This window comes from Diadema setosum, chromosome 19, assembly GCF_964275005.1.
Source record: "Diadema setosum chromosome 19, eeDiaSeto1, whole genome shotgun sequence".
NCBI classification, from domain to species: Eukaryota; Metazoa; Echinodermata; class Echinoidea; order Diadematoida; family Diadematidae; genus Diadema; species Diadema setosum.
Genome location: NC_092703.1, coordinates 27,529,290 through 27,552,033, shown reverse-complemented (window position 1 = coordinate 27,552,033; position 22,744 = coordinate 27,529,290). Strand labels below are relative to the sequence as shown.

General features: G+C 36.1%; 1 protein-coding gene across 1 annotated transcript; it reads left to right on the top strand.

Annotated features, from left to right (window-relative positions):
* The first annotated feature begins 383 nt into the window (after window positions 1–383).
* LOC140242392 (chromaffin granule amine transporter-like) lies at window positions 384–16,581 on the top strand. Its single transcript, XM_072322129.1, has 11 exons — window positions 384–528; window positions 1,344–1,695; window positions 8,678–8,796; window positions 9,603–9,707; window positions 10,018–10,113; window positions 11,000–11,078; window positions 11,764–11,815; window positions 13,394–13,457; window positions 14,016–14,135; window positions 15,226–15,270; window positions 16,409–16,581. The coding sequence occupies exons 1-11, from the start codon at window positions 384–386 to the stop codon at window positions 16,579–16,581; spliced, it is 1,350 nt and encodes a 449-aa protein (XP_072178230.1).
* Window positions 16,582–22,744: the final 6,163 nt, after the last annotated feature.

The following is a 22,744-nucleotide window of genomic DNA, read 5'->3' as shown; positions in this document are numbered from 1 at the left end:
GCGGATTCTTACTCCAAATGTTGTTCTTTTTTTGATCGGAAGTATCGGTTACTTTTTTTTTCTGTCGAGACATCCATGTTCTTCGTGGGTCTATCATGTTTGGCTTCTTAACAGGGAAGAACATCTGATCAGCATCGCCTGTTGCTGCAAGAGTGCTTAAATTAGTGACATCAGTTGGAATACATACTTTCGCAGTTATTTTTGAAAGGGAATTATAATAATTCTTTCCCAGGTGCCAGGACACTAAAGTTTCGATCGCATCCCACCTTTTTTGGTATTGTTTTACTCTTTGTGTATATCAAGTGTAAAACCAAGATCAAAACTCTCAGCAGGGAATGAAGTGAGAGGAGGTTGAACTTCGGGAATACGGGATCGTCATTGCCATGGGCAGTTGGCCCACAGGGAACAGCAGCGCGTCTTCATCGTCCAGCTTCCCAAACGGTGATCCTGCGAAGAGACGTCGCACCTTGGCAGCAATCGTCATCTTCGCCCTGCTCACTGACGCTCATGTGTTGATGACGGCCGTCGGTAGGTTCACATTCGCTCGTGGGAGATCTGTTAGTGTAGTGGTCGAGACCCTTGACTCTTCTAAACTGGGCTTGTGGGTCCTAATCCGCTGATTCCTGAAATAGGCACTTTCACCTGTACTGATTCGTTCTTATCCAGCTGTTTTACTGGGCTCATGACAATGTCGGCCAGTATTAATGACAAGACCCAATTCTGCTACTGAAGGTTATACTCTGGGTAGAAAATGTTATAGTCCCCGTGCTGTGAACGTTATTTTATGATATCTATTTACACAACTTTCATTATGAAGGATAATAAAAGAATCCAATTCACGATTTCACCCCACATTTAGACAAACTTATTTTGTCTTCGAACCAATGGGTTGAATGCCGAAACCTTGGGAATTCTTCTGAAGGAATTCCTTTGATTTTCATCAAATTATTAACTTGAGGAGGATACTCTAGACGCCCTAAACCTTGCCAGCCTTCCAAAAATCCCGTTACACCTTTAATCCATAAGGATTAGTATATTTTAGCTATTTTATCACTACCACTAGTTTATGTGTATCATCTATAAAAAAGCAATTAATGAATGATATTTTCTAGGCCTGGACTCCTCCCTGGCTTTGGCTTTTGATAACCAATGTGATATGATAATAATGTGTTATCTTTTATCTTGTAAAATGTTTTGATTCAACATGCCATGAACTATTGCCAGATGACTGCGTTGAAAGTAATGATGTCTGGCAGACAAATAGAAGACAACCCTAGCTATGTTAGATATAAATCTATATTTAAATACCCTAATCGATAAGTGATTTTTGTCTTGAACCACAGTCCCCGTGATTCCAGAAATTTTGAGCAATGTTTGCCACAAACGCGCCTCCCTCTTCCAAATGCGGGAGAATGTCTCGGGCTGTCATTGGACGCAGCTCAGTACATACGTTGACGACAACGACGGGAATTCCACAAACTATGCCATAGACTTCAGTACCAGTACGTTGCTCGACGAAGTCGGGGAGGTCGGTAACGGTAGCTGCTTGGACCTTCTCAGGGAAATCTATGCTACTAATAACAGAACACTGTCCAACTGTGAAGACGCGATCAACAGGAACACGGGAATAATTCTATCTGTCAAGTTTCTGACCCGGCTGGTACTTAGCCTGCCATGCAGTTTGCTGATCGACAGGTGAGTGATCCAGGTATCCAATCAGTTACGGCAGCTTGCACGAGGTCCCTGGTTGATAAGTCCTCCTAGTTGTAGTGTCTTTATGTACCCCCATGTAGGCAAGACACTTTCTTCTGAGATTGCCTATATAGTCCTTCTGAAATGTCGGTAGCCATTTAGCAGCTGTATACAGAGACCTTCATGCCCGATTCATATTCGACTCTACTGAATTCTGTGTATGATGAGTCTTTATGCAGATTGCAGATTTGTATTTTATAAAACAGTAAACACCTTTTCAACAGAATCCTAGTACCTTGGCCAATATACAGAACAAGCGTAAAAGTGGTTGGTCGATTTTGAAAACGCCTAAGTATGAAGTGTTCTGCATGTGACAAGTAAGATGCAATTGGTATAGAATTCTAGACATCAATTACCCTAAACTTCTCTTGATAATTTCTTGTTTGGATTGCCTCTGACGGAACCACTCTTGCCTAGATAATTATATCTGAATATTCCTTAAAAGCACAGGAAAATATTGTCGTAGCTATTGCTCTTCGGGTCATGCTCTGCGATCTTCGCTGACGTCACAGGAGTTGCTAAATATACCATTACACAAAATATATGAATGCATAAATAAATAGAAACAATCTTTTCATTACAAATTTCATTTTCTTCTTTCGTATTCAACCTCAAACTATATACACGAAGTTGTTCCTCCATAGATTTCTTTCAAGACGTACACTAAAAAAACAAACAAACAAAAAAACACACACACACAAAACAACATACAAACAAACGGGAAACAAACAAGCAAAAAAAAAAAAAAAAAAAATCCGAAGTTTTCAAGTTTCCAGGAACCTGAACTCTGATTTTCTTAGATATCTTTAGCAGTATTTTATTTACACAAGTGTTTTATTCACACAAGATCATACTGCATGGCCATTTCTTACGAGTGTTAACAGTCATATGCGTCTTATCATACATTGTAAGTAAATTGTAACTTATTTGCACGTATCCAATTACTAACTTTACACAATTTCACATTAATCATTTTAGCCAAACATTCTGCTTTCTCATGTTTAAGAAGTAAATTAGTATCATCAGCAAACAACAGGATATTCATAACACCGGAGATATTTGATAAATCATCAATTACTATTAAACACAAAAGGGGACATGATATTGACCATTGAGATATTCAACACAGAACTTTTTCATGTTAAGAATCATGTTCAGAAAATATTGTGAATTGTATTCTAACCAGCAAATACTTTCGAACCATTTTGAGCGTTACTCCACGAATCCTATAAAAATGTAATTCATTCAACAATATTTCATATTAAATGGAATCAAATGCTCTTTTTAAATTAAAAAAAAAATATTTTCTAATGTTTTTGATGAATTCAACAAAAAGACATCAAACAATGCCTGAGCTGAATGATCTGTAGCTCCTAGCCCAAACTGCTTTTCGTACATGTATAATGTTTATCTCTAGATGACATTAACATTAACGAAACAATGATTTAAATGTTTTGCAATATCTTCAGGATTTTTTGATACATTACCATCATGTTGACATATACCATGTTTTGAACCCTCAATTGTAGCACATCATTAATTTTCTTCCAGGTTTATGTATATATATATATATATATCTATATATATATACATATATATAAGTTTTGAAATGTACAAAATAGAACACATTCATTGGGTAACCTTAACAACATTTGTAGATTTTGCGGTACTGAGAATAGTTCTATTTGATATAAATTTCTTGTATACAAATGGCTTTTTTGAACGCATTTTTTTTTCAACGCAAACGAATACCAAGGTTTGTTATTATGTTTTCGTTTCAATGGAACTCTATAAAAATTGTGTACAGATATTGAGGTCCTTAGGCTTACTGTCATTTTCTTTAAACATGATATGATATTCTAATCGTTGCATAAACTTGCACGTAATTAGCATCAACGTCAGGCTGCATTTCATGTTCATCAAAACCATCAAAAGCGTTTTGCATTAAAAAAAGTTTATGTAAACAAATTCATAGGCCCTACTGCAGGGAATAATTATTTTTAAAGATGACAGAAAAGTAATGCACTAATCTCAATATTCAGACTGTGAGCTCCTATGGTGTAATATTTAGCTGTTTAATCATTTTGTATGCGAGAGCTCACAGGTTCCTTTCGTCTTTGTCAGTACTGTTCATTTTTGTGATCATCTCTCCACCCGAGGCTTTGATTGAGGTAATGATTGTGACTTCCTGGGTCCATACTGCTTTGACTTTGGGGGTTTCGTAACTTTTTGTGTAGAGTTTCGCATTTTGGAGGCTTCAGACAATTTCAGATATGAACTCTCTGTCTTACAGTCATCTCAGATACTGACAGATAAAAAGTATTTTTCCTGATTTCTCCACGCAGAGTTGGGCTATTTGTTCCTATTGTTGTCTCCATTTCACTGCTTGCGTTATCTTGTTTAGGTAAGTAGTCCCTGTATTAATAATATTGTACCAATTATACATTTGCAATTAATGAAGAGCGATATCTGAAATGCGTGGTCATCATCGTAAGATGAAGGATATGCATGCACGCCTATGTATGTATCTACTGTATTATGTATGCCTTTGTCTGCGTCTGCGACCAAAATTAGTAACTGAATTTGACCCCCTCAAAAAAGGCTCATATTATTTTAATAATAAAATGTTTCATTTCACACATGACTTACCACCTGTGAACGCTTGCAATTTTAGCAGTCAGATGGAGCAGCCAATTATGCCCCTTACTTTTGGATGAAAAATTGTCCAATACTTCAATACAAGACAGTGTTCACCTGATCGTTGAACTTTAATTTTGAAAAATCCAAAAGCTCTCTAGTGTATGGGGGAAACGGAATACCCCGTCTCATACCCTCTACCCGCTTGGATGCTACGCTAATAGATATAAGATTTTCGAATAATCTTAGAGAGAAATCATGCAACACTTACAAATCTATTTTCTTTTCTTGCAACTTGAATGATTAACCGTCTTGTCTTTATTCCCCTTTACTGCATTTTTTGTCAAATATTCAGCCCCTAAGTGTGCACCAGATTGTTGAATTTAAATCTTACAATGCTAAAACTCCCTCCAGTGAGAGGGAGACCTTCGTCCCAAACCCTCCCCACTCTCGTGCACTGCTTTCCCTCGCTTGAGTGTTCGACATCGTTTGAGTGTTCCCCCAATATCAAACATGTTCTTGCCTTCCTCCCCCTTCCCCCAAGCCAACAACCAAAAAAAGGAAAAAAAAAATACTACACTGTCTTGGCCATGTTTGGGCCATGCACGCTCCTCCCCCCCCCCCCCCCAAAAAAAAAAAAGAATTATAATACTAAAGTTCCCTATATATATACTATTGCTTACGGTCCGGTAACTGTAATAAGATGCCTCGTGGGATCAGCACTTCCTCCTTTTTTTTGGGGGGGGGGGGGATCGGTACCAAGAGCCTGCAGACGATTTGGGGGATTATGATCATCGGTGGGCTAATCTATCATTACCATTAACTATTAAAACGAACAATCTGTACACAGTATCAAAGGCAGTTTGTATGGGCAGCCCTGAAGATGCTGAGGCGACGAACCCTGCTTTCTTAAGAAAGGGAGGACACAGTGGTGTTTGTTAAGATTATGCTCTAATACCCTCAAACCAGTATACGATCCTTGTTGAAAAAAAGACAAACAAATGAAGAAAAATACCTTACATAATTCTTTATGACAGGGTCAAATCTGACTAGGTTTCCATCAGTGCAATATGCTAGGACCTGGAACCCAGTCATCACCCACGAAATTCCCCAAATTAATTCCATGTTCTACCTCATTGTACTCACAGTGGCGCTGTCTCGTGATTGGTCCAGTGGGAGATATGTGGACTGTCTGTCCCAATCCCTCATCTTTCTTTCTTTCTCTCTCTCTCTCTGCATTAGAAACTCAGTACATGTATTATAGAATGTAGTGGTGACGTATACACTGTTCTATTCTGATTTCTTTTATTCTGTTTATTCCATGTGTGTTTATGATGTTACTCTATCTATAGAATGTTTCTCGATCTAAATCAGATTTGTAAAAAAAAAAATGATTTCTTAACGATTTCTTTCTTCTTGTTTCCATATTTTGCAATGTTATCAAATTTATTCGATTCAGGGTTTGCATTCGCACACAATATGACCTTCCTTTTACTGGCTCGTTTTTTGCATGGCGTCGGGGGAATCGGTGCTGAAATTGCCGGTAAGACTGCGGAAAGAGAGCAAAGAAATCATTGAGATTTGCACTTTGAACTGTTGTATTTGTCTCTTTTGTGGTATGCTGTGTGTATGATATTCAAACTTCCGCATGAAAAATGAAAATTTTGTGTTTTTTTTTTTTTTTTTTACGTGAAGCCATTATATACAAAATATAATAAATACCAAAGGAATGATTCTCTAGATTTAGATTATAAAATGAAGTTAAGTCTGAAAACATTGAATAAGACTGAAAGAGGAAACCGATAGTGCACCATAATTTTAAGTCGATCTTAACTTTCTATATCGACTTTTTCATTCGAAACGCCTCCTTTCCAACTGTCACATAACATAATCACGCAGATACAAAATTTTGAATTTGACTTTATGGTAGCACTTGGACAAATGTAAGTATAAAATTATATTCATTAAAACATTAAAATATAGTTGATAACGTCAGAAATACTGGATTTAATACACAAACTAACAACAAACTTGCAACATGCAGGCAAGTGCACACACTTAACAGTTTTAGACTGGAGTATTACCATGCTTGAATAAAGTTGAATGAATTAGTGAATGTGTGAATTAACCTCGCTGTAAAATTTGTGTTCAGTTACTACACTCCGTTGTCGAAACGTCAGTTCATAATTTGATATCCGCATATCCTCGATATACTGTTGGGTTTATGGTTCCTATTCTTGAATTGCATGGCTGAAATGGGGAAAAATAGGTAGGTGCCATTATGGAGTATTCATATTAGGCCTTCGCAACATTGGACATAGCCGTTCGACATTGAAGAGCATCATTTCGCGCGTATCACGCACAGCGGCTATATAGACTCAGAACAATGCTACATAATTAAATATGATAGCGTATGGATTGTACGGTAAAAAATATGTACGGTAAAGGTTAAATCACTCTTGATTACCTCGAGCTTTACTTGGAATTAGCACATGAACAGCTGGACGCTATTATAGTTGGTAAAACATAAACACGCACACACCAACTTTCAAGGAAACCACAATGGATACTTACGTGATTTTTTTTCCCCAAAGCCATGCTTAATTTAGAAATTTCTTTCCGTAATGTGTAAAACATAATGACCTAAAACATAAATCTCACACAGCTCAAGTTACACAATGTATGTCATATAGTAATACAACATAACTGTATTGAAGTTAATGAAACAATGAAAGACGTAGAAATAACAAAATCATAACATCAGTACATTGCCTTGGACAAGACGTATAAATAAACACGCAGGATACACGAGGGATTGGACATAGAATATACATAATGTATACTATAGGAAGCCTAGATAAAAGTACCGTGTGCCTTAAGTTCTGCTTGGATATCACGCTTTAATATGCAAAGCAACCTTGTGATACATTGTAATGTAGCTTAACACCATATTTTGCAGGAATGGCATATCTTTCGCTTCTATACGACCATGACAGAGATGCAAAAGGACTGGCGTTTGGCATACTCTCAAGCTGTTTCGCCGGTGGTAATCTAGGTGATTGGTTTAAGTATAACCATAATGATAACTGGCCGTTTTTAGCCCTAAATAAAGCGAGAGTTTAGCGGGGCCGCAGTGATACATGGTTCAGGGAGCTAAACGTGCTGTCTCTTCTTGAAAAGTGCTCCTCCTGAGGTAAGCCCTTGTGGCATTCTCTGCTCATACCTATTAAGAAGTTTTGTAAAAGCCCACTTATAATTTGTGTGAAAGGAGGGTAATCTAAAGCAAGATTAAACTTAAACTACTTATCGTTTCCTAAAAACTAATGATATGAGATTTCTTTGTAGTCGTTCTTTGCTCAAAGTGCGCATGTCTCTGGAGTGAATGCGATTTTGCTAAGACCATGAGAACGAACGCAGCTCATCTTATCATGGGGACTTTGTAGATTTAAAAGTTTTGATTATCACTTCAAATATTTCATGTCGGTCTGTTGGAATGGAGCACTGTATTTTACTTGGGTTGGAGGAGATAATAGAAGCTGATTCAGGGCAAGTATTTGTTTAAAAATCCACATTGTGAGTAATGTTGTCCGGGTTAGTAATATACCATCGGCATTATGCTTTTCTAAGTTAGCGTTGAATGGTTTATTTTTATAGTATATCTATCATTATAATTACAATATTCTTTGTTAGATTTTGATTTTTTTTTCTAATACATTTTTTTTTGTTCTTCGAATTATAGCATTAAAATTGTTCAGATACTTTTATATTATATACTACACATATCATCTTCTATATTTATGAAAATTCTACTTCAATGAGTAAAAGATGTGAAATTCATAAAATCAAATGATGAATCATTAAAGTGTTGATAACTGAAGACGGGGTGATCTACGATCTTCAGTTCAGTTCAGGTCAATTCAATTTATTCTTTTCTCATCAAGCAAGGAGTGGAACAAAGTACTTAGTATAATATAATATCAAGCATGCGTAAAACGATCACAGAGTTTGATTAATTTCAATCAAGGAAAAAGAAATACAAAACGAAAAATGAATCGCACAGCATGATATAAGTAGTTAAACTGACAACACCTAGGCATGCTTTGAAGGATTACAATAAAGAAGGTATGGGAAAAGAGTGGTCGACCAAAACGCTAAGCTTGTAATACATGGATCACATGGATCACATGGATTATAGATAGCATCGGGACTAACAGGTTTTCTTGTGGACAGCCACATACTGTGGCTATATGATTTGATCCATGTATATTTGTCTAGTTATCTAAATTATTTGTCTATTTATCAATATCTCCTGTGTAGTCGGTCCACCTTTTGGTTCGATACTATATGACTTTGCCGGCCAGGCTTCACCTTTTCTCATTCTTGCTGGGATCACCCTACTTATCTTAGGTAAGTTTTCACTTCCCCTGACTCTTCAATACAATGTTCAATGTTGCAATGCGATATTTCAAGGTTATCTGAAACTGCTCCAATCTAAAACGCCGCAGAAAAAAGGTCATAACAGGAGCTGTAATTGATTACGAATATTCTAGTGGATTTTAATGCACAAAATGTTCTTACAAACTTGCCCCTGTCTTGAAAGATTTCGAAAATTATGCCGTCAGTTGAGTTAAACCTTTTAAACAAATACTTATTATGACACAATGGTGATATATATATTTATTCGTTTAACGATTCTTTTAACAATTTCTTTTTGACTGTTTGTATTTTCATTCATGATTTTTCTTTTTGGTCCCACTGACCCTTTTTATTGTATTTTAAACTCAGTTTTTACCCATTGTGCGTCACTACAAGCGGGGAGTAATAACACAGTTAATTTATACGTTTGTTTGTTTTTTCCTGAATAATTCACTTCGTCTATGCCGATTTCAATATATGTCAGTCTCGTATCTTTTTAAGCGTGTATTGTTTTGTGTACGTGTGTATACTTGTATGTGATCTTTATGAATTCTATGGTACTCCGGTGTTTTATTACATACATACATATATATATATATATATATATATATATATATACATATATATATATATATATATATATGTACACAGGACCCCCCTGGAAAGCAGTTGAAAAACTGAGGGAACTACCCTGTTTAAATAAGACGGAATAAATAAATGAATAATACATGAAAAGTAAGTTTTAATTTTCAATTGAAGTTAAGTAAATCTTGTTATGCAAATTTTCATCTTTGCAGCCATTTTCCCATTTGTCATCCCTCGAGACATTGCACTGGGCGCCAAACAAGAGAAGCATTCTGTACTTCACATCGCCAGAAATCCATACACACTTCTAGTGTCAGGTAGTAAGCTCTCCCTTGACTTCCCGAGCTGCTATTTCTTACAGATCTATCCACCAGGGCCGAGCTGTCGCATCAAATGATGCAATCAAACATCAGTCATAAAATCAAACATAAGTTTATATATATATATATATATATATACGACTCTTTTCTTTTTCTCTCTTTTCTGATTGAACGAACGAGCTGTCTATCGTATGTGTAACATCTCTTCTATTTGTTCTTCTCTCTCTCTCTCTCTCTCTTTTTTTTTTTTTTTTTTTCTGCTTCTTTTCTGACTGGATATCATGTCTGCAACTACTAACTTGCGCAGGCGCAAACATTCTTGTACTCATTGGGAATTCTGCGGTGGCGGCTACTTTACCACTCTACTTGCGAACAGAACTTGATGTGCCAGAGTGGAAAGTCGGTAAGTAATGTTATGATAATAAGACGCCATCGGTGTCAGCAAGTATGATGGCATTCTCCTTCATATCTTTTGATTTTTGGGCGACAGTTTCAATTTTCTGAATTGCTTGATAGAAAAATTATCTACTTGTACTTTGCCATACACCTAAGACAAACATCGTCATATAAATACAGTTTTTGGTTACAAAGTATTTGATTAAGTATTTGTATTTTTTTCTTCTATTTAATTGAACACACGACCTGGGCGATAGTTCCCCATACCCTAAACTCCACACACAATGATGAACACTTTGACCTGTGTAAATTGCACGATGTCAATTAAAAAAAATGCTATAGATAGACGGATTTCTTAGTGCCTTGACTGTCTACACTGCTTTCAGCTATTTCAAAAATATATTGTTTCCTCTTCTGTAGAATGCATGTTTCTTGTAATGTATTGGTGGCTAATGTTTAACGGACCTCTGCAATTTCCTTGACGGCACTGAAGACATTGTGCCTCTTCTGTCTTTTTTTAAATAACTTCTTCTTTAAAAAAAAAAAATAATAATTTACGCATTTTGATTTTCCTGTCATTATCTGTGGTATAGGCCTACATGTTTTGGGGATACACCTTTCTATTTCTTGTGAAAATTTCTAATGGATGTCTGATTGTTTTACGCAATCATCGCAAATAGTTTTTTTTTTCCTGCATATTATTGAGGAAGGTAATAGAGGTTATACATTTACGTCATTATGCATATTGAACCACTGTGACACTGATGTATTTTCTAATGACACATATATTACTTGTATTGCCATGAGTGTATGCGTACGCGCTCGCACCTGTGTGTGTGATTGCTATAGTGATAACTTCTACATCATTTTTTTTTCTTCCATCGTTTTTACAGGTATTGCATTCATGCCGGCTGCTATCTGCCATCTGATATGCGGTCCTCTCACTGGTTTCTTCAACAGAAAGTTCAAAAAGTTTGTATTTTAAAGCCGCAAGGTTTCAGCAGTCATACGCTGCAATTCCGCAATACTATGTTATATTCGGTGTATTTTATTTGTTTTCATGGAATGATAATAATGTATACATTCCTGTGAAGTTTCATCTGATTTATGCCTTGAATGATTTCGGTATTGTATAATTACTTTTTATGTTATATTTGTGAGAAATATGAAAAGGAATTGAAATTAAAATTGAAATATATTGAGATCCGGCATTGTGCATGGAGAGACTGTGTGTTTTGCAAAGGGTGGCCCGGCTCGGATATTTGCTATATAGTATTGTGAAATGTCCTTAACGATTTGCGCACATCTTTATGTGCAGCACATACGCAGACAACGAGTCTTGAATGAAGATTTAGAATTCAGATGATGCTTAAACCTTTTGAAGAAATACCAAGAATAGGAAATGGTAATGCTAATATGATATCAACTTAATGCTAACCAATGGATTGAATTGCAATGAAGGTTTTATGGATTTTTATCGTGTATTTAGTTTTAATTCAATCATATCTATTTGATTTCATTTTCCACAAAGAATTTGAATCTTAAAAAGATTCCACAGTAGAATTGATTATTTGACTGAATGCTAATTGAAATAATTATTGAAGTTTTATTCTAATGGTTCATTATATTTCTATCATCTTCGTTCTTTTTTATTCAGATGGATCTTAATCGTGCTTGGGATGTTACTTTTGGCTGCAAGTGTCTTCACGGTATGTTGTACGACATTAAGTAGCTGAGAACAAGAACTGGAAGAAAAAAGTTTGATAAATAGTGTTCTCATTATCACAAAACAAATAGGTCTACCTCATTATCATTGATTGTCATCAATGCCAAAATAATGATACAAAGCATTCAGATGCAAGATGTGTTTAGAGGCTTTTAAGAGCTTAAGTAACAGTTCTAAGTATAAAAAAGGAAAAAAGATACACGTATAAGGCAGAAAAGGAATTAGAAGACAATAGAATGCTTGTCCAAAGAAACCCTTTTCAGTGTTTCGGCATCTATATCTGTGCTTGCTTGAAGGCTATTAAGATAATTAAAGATCTAGAAATTGAGTGGCATGATCAAGTGCTTTAAATACTATATGTGCTGTGACTACGAAGTAAGAAAGAACAACATTACAAAATCGGATACTCATCTGCGTGTTTTTATCTATAACACAGAGGTATGTCCAAATACATATAGTTCTGGTATCAGATATATTAAGTTTGGTCATGAAATTTAGCCTTGAGGAAATGTGTTTGTTCGAAAAACCCGATAGGCTCACTTTAACCAATCAACACGTCCTACATGTGTTAGGTGATTTCAAGATGTCTTCCTCGATCCATCACTCCATGTTAAACGTTGTGCTATGCATGCTGTACGGTACACCAGTATGTATACAAGTGCACAATACTGGATAAGCATTATGACAGAAGCTTCAAGAGGCTGCTCAGCTTTCGTTTGACCCGGGACGAAAATGACTTATTTTCGTATGTGATTGAAATATTGTTTTAGCAACGCAGTTTCCGGCACATTTGAAAAATATCTTCACCCCAAGCTTAAAAGATTAGATTCTTTTTGATCCTTAACATCTTCCCGATCATACGCAGTTTTTGACACATGAAAGAATTGTGACCTGCCCATTTTATCATCTGAGGTCAATGTGCTCGCCAAATTTCATGTTTATATAAACTGCTCGAAAAATGCAGAAGTAGCTCGATCACCAAACACTATGCCCTGATTTATGGCCATAATACCATAATACATTCGAAGGAAATATTTTGCATATCTTCATTCCAAAACGAATATGACATGTATGTGTGGTAAATTTCATGAGCATTGCTAAAAACTGGGGAAATAATTCGATTCGCAAGATTTGCAGGTCATCGATTTTATACCGCTCATAACGGACTTATTGGCTTTTGTAAAACGAGAAATATAATGGGTTTTTGCCAACAAACTCTTCGAATGTAGTTTGGCTGAATATAGCCGTAAAATAGACTGATTTGGCATAAAAACTATATTTGATCTGGCAAACCCGGACTCGCGTCAGCTAGCTGAATTACTTCGAGTTACTATATCAAGCATTATTAAGCCGCAGGCTAATTATTCTCCCATAATCTGGATTAGAAAAAAAAATAAAACAGTATAGAAAGACCTTTTGAATACCCAATCGGCCCACCATAGCGTATCACTTCTCAAAAAAAAAAAACAAACAAACAAACAAATAAACAAACAAAAACTGGGCCACCGCTTTGTCGAATCTTGCCTAAAAATTTTCAACTCCGTGGTTTTCTTTCTACCAGATTCCACTCGGAAGGAATGTCATCCATCTTATTCCGTCCATAAGCATACTTGGCGCAGGGATTGGTGAGTCTGGCACGACCACGTGTTTCCCCGTCTTTACAGTTTGGCCCATCGAATTCATCATTAACAACGTGGAATGCAGGAGGCTATGAAAATATTTTCTATGTACAAAAGGAACACGTCAGGCAAAATAATAAAGTTATAGAGAATGATTTTTCTTCAGTTTGTCTTCTGTACAAATAAAATTTTTGTTACAATTTTCATTTGTACAAAGGAAGACAAATCGAGAAAAAAAATCATACCCGTATCTTGCTCCCTCCCCTTTTATAATCTCTCGCTTTCATTTAAAATGATAAAATGATAAAAGTTATCAAATAGCGGAGCCAGATATTCTTTCTGCTGTTTTCTTTCTGCTATATTCTTCGTTTAGAAAGTATTATGATACAAAAGGACGAATATAACGCAAGCACATACACCACTACCAAATATCTGATATCATAATATGTTCACATATATGTATACTCTTCGTCAATGCCCTTAATACTTCATTTTGGTTGTCATAACTAAAGAAATGCACTAATTTTGCAATGTTTGCTGTCTTATGCCTTAATACAGAATCAGCTTTTACAGACACCACGGCGGCTTTGGTAGTTTTTCAGATCGTAGAAGTCTGGTACGATGGCTCCCACAGCGGGGGTTCAGCCATCTATTCCATTCAGTTTTGCATCGGGAGCATGATAGGTAAGTGGAATTTGCGCAAAGTGATAATGGCAACGTCCATCACCTTTATGCATAAAATGTAATGATATTTAATTTCAGCAGCCCGTAAATCATGAATAAATCCAGCCCCCCTTGAAAAAATATAGATGAGCAACAGAAGAAACAGAATTTAACAAAAACATTATATATATATATATATATATATATATATATATATATATATATATACATATATATATGGGCATACATATACATACAATCATATATTACAATACATACAATAATCCTGCAACTGTCATGGAAACACTAGCATCTTTCCACTTTTTATTGCAGACGTTGAATGTTGCAAATAAATTGATTTTAGAACTCCTATTTAATGACTCCAACAGACTGACATTCAATGAAGACTTATACCTCCCTAATAACACTGAATAAGGTTTTGCTGTTCTTATGCCTTATGTGATACAACTGTATACAGTATACATATGCATCAACTGTGTGTGTGTGTGTTTTTTTTTTTCAAATCACTGCTCCCAACGTGAAACAGTGCCTTGAATGTATTTTCTTGAAATTTGGTGTATACATGTATTACCAAATAAAGATTCTCTTGGGAAAGTTTTAGGACAATTATTGTAGTCAAAGGTCAAGTGGAAATGATATATTTTCAATTTTTTCTTCGTGCCTCGAAATTGGCTCAAGGTAGGCCTATCTTCATGAAACTTAGTATAGATATGCATTTACTGCCTGACAATGAATTTGGACTTTGTGGATCAAAGGGTCAATAAAGGGGAAAGGTCAGGTTGAAATGCTAAAATTCTACTATCTAAAGCTGAAATTACACTTTTTGCGCGACTCTTTCAGCGCACATGCTGCGCTCGTTATACTAGGAAGGTTATACCAGGGAGGTCACCTCCCTGGTTTTATATGGAGCACTTCCATTATTATAGCATTTAAAGCTTTAAAGACCGTGCTGCCCGAAATGAAATCAATCGCAAGTAGTGCAAAGTAAACTAAAAGGAGCTGCTGTGAATGTACTTGAAACACTTTTTCTATGATCATCTCTACGTGCACGCGCCTATGACACTACTTCTTCCTCTCAATTTATTTACAGAGTCACTTTCGTCCGGTGAAATAGTGACAGTAATAGGATTTCAATGATAAGATTTTTTTTCTCTTCATTATTTTTCTCAACTAGGGGTTTTATTTGCCTTTAACATCTGATCTTACAGTACTGACTGGTAATTTCTCGAGCGATATCGTAAAATGATTTTGACTGAAATACGCTGGAATAGAAGCAACGCCAGTTATCTTCATGAGATTGACGGATTTTCATGATCACGTTGCATTTCTTTTTAGACATGGGACAAGGATGGAAATTAAACATATTAAGGATGTGACTACTGTATAGGTACCCCATGAAAATAATTCATACAAATTACTATATATACGATATATGATTTGGCTAACATTCCAAAAAGCATTATTTAATCCGCAGTAGAAGAAATATGACAAACGCAAATTCTGCGCCATGGGACCAACTTATTTTATTTCAGATCCGTTGAGCAAGCGTAGATTTCATTCAAACTGGCGGGACTGTTTGCTTTTTTTTTTATAGCAGCGGTCAAACAACTCGGGGTAAGAAATCATAAGTTTAAATAAATACGCAGTCCCGCTATCATATAAAAAAAAAAATAGATCCGTGACTACCTGTCAGGCACAAGCTCGGAAGTCCAGAGGACTTTCTTACCTAGGTGTGATATTTGCTTACGTGTAATTATGTTGAAACTTTGTCTAGATGGTTTACTGATTACACGATTATAGAGGCGGAATAGTTTAGGTAATCTATGGATTCCATTAATTATCTGTTGTTCTCTATTCTGAATAAGCAACATTTTACATTATCATGATGACAAGGTATAGTAGACTAGTATCTAGATATGACGTCTAACGAGCTACCAGACATGAACAATTTTTAATCGCCTTTGATACTCAATCACAGAACAGTAACTGTTTCGAACTTTTATTAGTGAGGTAAATCCAGCGCTATTAGATACAATCGGGAAACTGCGACGATACAGTGATATTACAACCTCTACTCTAGAAGAGCGCTGTGATCAAACCGGTTGTGGAATCGTACTCCATACAGGACGAAAATATAATAGTTAATGTGAATGTGATAGATTGTGAAGTCACTTTTTACGCGACTGCGAGCAAGTGTATGGTGCTGCCAACGTAACTGCTTAGAGATTCCTTTTGGTGTGACTCCTTGTGTGTGTGTCATTTTCCCGCCAACAGGACGATGTGGACTATTGCCATAGCAGTCGTTGTATACTCTCCCTTCTGTGCCTTGTTGAGTAGGATCCCCGAGACAGAAACTAATCTGACCGAAAAAGAAGATCAACAAGTTCTCCTTCCACAACCAGAGATTTCCACTGCTGAGGTGCATCCGCAGTCAAAGAGAAGATGATAAATGCATTCTATTTCTTCTAGGTTTTTTGTTCTGTTTTTGTTTTTGTTTTTGCATGTTTTGAAATATATTTATACTTGTTTATTTAGTTACTTTTTTTTAGCTCATGGGAGTCAAAAGCACAAGTGAACTATTGTGATAATCCATCGTCGGGCGTCCATAGTCTTTGAACATGTTACATTTTCAACTTGTTCTCTAAAACCCCATGGTAGATTTTCACCAGACTTATTGGCAGGTAGCATCCCTAGGGTACTGGACCTCAAATTGCTCAAAATGCTCCAAAGTCCCCAAATTGATAAAAACCAGAGGTTATAGAGCTAAATTAGGGATACGAGTATTAATTACATTGTCGACAGACGGTTTCTAAATCCTTGGAGACATTTGTATTTTCTTTTCTTGAAAACGCTGTTTCAAATTTCGAAAAACTCAAGTATTTTCCATAGGGTGAAAGTATATGTATATGTATATACATATATATATATATATATATATATATATATAGTGTGTGTGTGTGTGTGTGTGTGTGTGTGTTAGGTCAAGGACTTGTCCTGCACTTTGTAGCTCACAGTCAAGTTCATTTATTGACCACACAGTCCAATAAAAACTGGGAAGCGTAAGATCAAAGACACAGTGGTTTAAACTTTAGAACACGGTGATTGATATGGCAGTAATTATTACCCTTATTTTGTCTTTTGCCCAATTCAGTATTCTTTATCTCTCCCTGGCAGTTTAGTTGTAATGTTTATGTCTGTCCCATTGTTGTAGACCATCCATTTCCATATGTAATAAAAAAATTAATCCCCTTGATGGAGGGCAGCTGTAGCCCACTGGCCGATTTTATTGTGTAAAGATTTGAAGGTGCCTACTTGAATAACACCAAGAGAGATGTATATTTTTATATTTTTTTATATATATTTTTTTTTTAAGGAAAAGAGTCTTAGTTATGCTTTCTGGGAATGAAAATTACATTAAATGTTTCTCCCAGACACCATAATGATCAGATGCCTGTGTGATTGATTTCCGTCCCATGTTTAGGAAAAATAATATATATATATATATATATATATATATATATATATATATATATATTTGTAGAGATGCTATTTCGCATACATGTACGTCATGTTATAAATATCACTGGCAGTGGCATATTTGTAATTTTGTTTGTCTCTATAAATTATATCCTGGTGAAGGCCGACACGTCCGAAAGCTCGAACACAGAATAAAGGAAATAGGAAGAAGAAGCTACGTCTCCCGTGGAATACTAATTATACTGTCTTACGCCTATATAATGTCTCCACGACCAGGAAAATTAAACGTTGGCACAACAAATCTTGCATCTATATATACATATTATATATATTACATATATACACATATATATATATATATATATATATATATATATATATATATATATATATATATTTATATATATATATTACATATATATAATATATGTAATATACATACATAATGTTTATATTATATGTATGTATATTACATGTACTATATACATGTATATATTATAGATAAATATATATATTTGTGATTGTCTTGAGTATAATATTGTTGAATACTAAAAGAGAGCTTTACTTGAAATGTCTAATAACATTTCTCTCAAATATCTTAAAAAGGGCTCATTCAATATGCATTCAAAAAATGCGTGATTTATATCCTCCTTGATACATATTCCTTACATGGAACTGAATATAGGTCCGGCCCAAACTCCTACCGGATTGCTGAATATGGTTGAAAATTGATCGCCTTCATCAGGGAATGCCAAGCTTTATACATTGTTATATGCTGGACATTTATTCTTTCAAAGCATCATACCACTCCCGATCAAAGCTAACCCAATGCAGTAAAATGAAACACTCAGAAATAAATCGTATGCAGTTTTAAATGTTACAATGTTTTCACCTAACAGAATTATATGACACACCGACATGAGCCAAATAAATAAATACATAAATGAATGAATGAATGAAAAAAAGTGACGTGCTTATATCAATACTTCTCATTTCCCCCACTGGTTTGTCTACAGAAAATATTCTGAACCCCATGTGTCATTGTTCGATATGGTATTTTATAACTTCTACAGTTGCAGTTGGTTATTCCGAAGGTTTGTTATTCGAAATAACGAACCTTTGGAATAACGAACATTACCCACTTCTATATACCTCGATCGGTTATACTGATCAGATAATATTACAACACGCCGATATTGTATGCGAAAGTTAGACCTTCACTCTAAAAACATCCTGGTCAGAACTGACCTGGAAAGGGTCCGTTGGGGTCACACTCCGCTCCGGGTCAGAAATGACAAGGAATGGGGTCAGATGTGATCCCATTCTGAGTCATGAATTGAGTCAGGGTGACCCCATATTCCGGGTCTTCACGACCAAATTCCAAGTCATTTTTGACCCGGAACGGGTTGTGACCCCAACGGACCCTTTCCGGGTCAGTTCTGACCCGGATGTTTTTAGAGTGTTGTTTTTCCCCTCAGTTTCCTGAGAAATTGAACAGTTGTTTCCGTATGTTCTGCAGAATACGCAGTATACATGATCTCTATATCTTCGAGACTCACAATTGAAGATATTATAAGTGTCTTCTGGAGAAACTCATTCTGTTGATGTTGTACATGTATATGATTTCATGATTGTACCATAGACCATTATATACGGCATAGTCCTCTTTAGCTTTTCTAAACACGGCATGATTGCGTCGGGTCATCGTATACATATAGATAATGTATTTTCCGTATACTTCACTCTACTGTAGCTGATAACACCCGCTTCAAGCAGGAAGGTGGGAGAGAGAGAGAGAGAGAGAGAGGGGGGGGGGGGGGGAGATAACTCCACAGTTATATCATCCACAGCACCTTTGGGTACGGAGTTAACAGCAAAAACACAACTTGTTAGTCACATCGTAATTTAGCATTTTGCATTTACTTCATTCAACACTTCATAGAAACCATCTAAACGAAGAGCGAAAATACATAATATATAATATACATGCATATTCAGATTCATGTCGTTAAGTAGGCAATTAATCAGAGCTAGTGACACCTCTGCGATGGGAAAAAAAAAACACACCAACGTCAGACATTTTGAAGTATCAGGAACTTGACAGGAAGGCAGAGTTGGGATATAAAAGCAAAGTCCTGTGATATGTACCGAGTGGGTAGCTGAAGAAAAATAAAAAAGATACACATACAAATGCACACACAACACATTACCAAAAAACAAAAATCTGAATCTTGAACTTATATTTTCTAAGATGTATTTATTCTAAAGATTGCCTATAACAGATATAGTTGTTAAAATTGAGAAAGTCTGGACTGATTTTATTTCATCTGGTAGCTTATGCCATATTTTTGGTCCATTATGAAATATTGACTTTGGATGAGAGCTTAATCTTCCGAAAGGCAAGTCATAATTTCAGAAGTTTCTTATTACGCATGTATACACCCAGCTATTGAGCTTAGAATAATTTGTTGATGATACCGTGAGTATATTATGAAAACATGAAAACCTAAATATTGCACATTGATAACATCTTATAAATGTCAAGAATTTTCAGACGATCAAATATTGGCTTTTAGTGAGCACGGTGATCGATATGAGAAACAATTCAAATTGGTTCCTTGATTTAAAAAGCCTCGACATATTCTATTCACTGCAGTTTGCCAATATTTGCATACCATAATTCAGATATGGCAAAATTAGAGAATTGTACAAGAACAATGACACTCCTTCTGGATATAGATGGAATCATATCTGTTCGACAAAGAAGATTCACTCCGAGCTTATAAGTCAGTTCGGAGTTCCACTTTGCGCATGAGCAGAAAACAAAAGCAATCTTGTACTTCCAGGTATGTTGGGTTTTAAAATCACATGGGCAGCGGGCGTTTGATCGAGCTCTCAACATGTTGCTCAAAAGCGAATCTGACCGGCCGAACCATACCATACCCTGCCAGATTGGGAGCGTTCGAACGCCTTGTGGGTCAAGGGGGTCACACGTATTGCAGCAACAAACACATTTACCTCACGCGCCTACGCTTTAAAAAAAAAGAAAAAAAAGAAAGAAATTGTTGCCCAAGGTTGCCAAGATGGCATCTAAACTAAACTTACTTCAATACCCTACTAGAACACGAATCAAGAAAAAAAAAATGTATTTAACAACTTTTCCGAGTCTAAAAAATGTTTACATGACTGTAGGCATTTGTAAAAAAGGGGGATAGAAAAAATGTATCCCTCTTTTCCCAGCTGGCACTTAAAACTGGGGTATGTACTTTTGTTTGAAACCGCAGCTCAGATGTCTGATATGGGTAGGAGCAAAGAATATTTGATAAGATTATTCATGTAATCCTTTTACATATTGCTTACCAGAATAATCGAGCGTCGCGCATAATGTCCTGTGTATTTCTTACACACTACGTCACTCTGTAAAATTCTGCTAACATCCATGAAATACATTATAATGACAAGTTCAGAGACTGATGCTAAATTTCGTTGTCAAACGCGAACAATGTCGATTTATTATTACTGGAAAGGCCCGCTCCTCTCCACTCCGCGCACCCTATAGGACAAAGTACAATTTAAGCCGGGGGGACATCACATCACAAAGGGTCCAAAACGAAAAATCTGCTCGGTTAGAAGGAGTCAGCTTTAACTCGTCATAATCATAGGTGGATAGCTAGCTTGCAACAAACTTTTGACGTCCTAAGAACGCTCGTTCATTAATTCGGGCTGTTGAGCTGTAGAAGACGGTGAAATGTCAGAGTATTAATGCTAAATTTTGGCGCTGGATAATCTTGAGATATGGTGTCGAAGTCTTATACCTATAACACGATTATCCAGGGACGGATCCAGGAATTCTGTAAAGGGGGGGGGGGGGGGGCGCAACTAATATTTCTGGTGCATGCCACTTCCGGGTTTCATTTCATTTTTTCTTTTTATTTCTTTTGTTTTTAACGAAAAATAAAGGGGGGGGGGGACGTACGCCGGTTGCGTCCCCTCTGCATGGATCCGCCTCTGATTATCTAACACAAATTTAAGATTTTCAAGACGAGCTGGCATATTTTAGCTTCATTTTGATTGGTTGTGGTAACACAGGCCAAGCATAGTTCCCATCGGAGCGCGATCTGTGTGAAAAAGTAAACTTATATTACCCGCCTTTAATACAGTAGGACAGAATGAGCGCAAAGTTATATTACGTGACTTCTTTTGCCAAAACTTGGTGTTCAGGGTAATTGGGGGCGTAAGATTGATTGAACATAATTTCAAACTCATGTGACGTCACTGTGATACTGCTTTTTCATTGGCTACCCAAAATCTGTCTGTAAATGACGAATTAAGTAATGCAATTCATAGTCTGGTAATGTATTTCTTTGAAGATTAATGTGAAAGGGTTTGATTTATGCTTCTCACATTTACTGACACTGTTTCATATGCTACCAATGAATAGAGATGTTAAATAAACATTCGGGTTTCTTCAAATGAATCGAATTCATGCTGAAAGTTCCACATTACACACGTCCAGCATATAATAGTGTTGTCCGTGTAAATTAGTGAGAATATAAGTTTATAATAGTACGCTGTATTATTGGGCGAATTTCTTCACTCTATATTCTAGCAGATTTTATGTAAAATGCGTGAAAAAAAATCAGTCTTCGATTTCGTTCTTATCGCTTTGCTTCAAACCTTAGGCCTATGCCACATTAAATACAAGCGCACCACTCTAAAACCTTTTTTTTTCTTTAATACAACTGGAAAGATATCAAATTAGAAAGTCGGTAATCACGAAAACAAAAGGTTAATGATTTAGCAACTAAAAAAGAGTCTGCATTATATGAAAGTTTGCATGAAAAGATATACTAAAAGATTTATTAATGGAAAATATTTAGGAATCACTACATGTAAAATTGTACCCCCGTTCCAAAGATTTTTTTTTTTTTCTCATCGGCCACTCGTCAGAAGTTTTTTTTTTTTTTGCTTCCGGCAACCCACTGAAGTGTATCGGATCACACCCTGATGAATCCGACTCGTGTTGGTCGTCTATCAGGTCAGTGTCAGACATGTCAGGCATGATCCGATGAGGCAAGATCGTCCGATGAGGATCACGCGAGCAATGTCTGACACTGGCCTGATGGTCGACC

What these genes read in the sequence shown, in the direction of transcription:
- LOC140242392 (XM_072322129.1), top strand. Translation starts at nt 384, where the DNA reads ATGGGCAGTTGGCCCACAGGGAACAGCAGCGCGTCTTCATCGTCCAGC. An exon ending in TGTGCCAGAGTGGAAAGTCG is followed by an intron (nt 10,114 to 10,999) that starts GTAAGTAATGTT and finishes TCGTTTTTACAG; the next exon opens with GTATTGCATTCATGCCGGCT. An exon ending in CATACTTGGCGCAGGGATTG is followed by an intron (nt 13,458 to 14,015) that starts GTGAGTCTGGCA and finishes ATACAGAATCAG; the next exon opens with CTTTTACAGACACCACGGCG.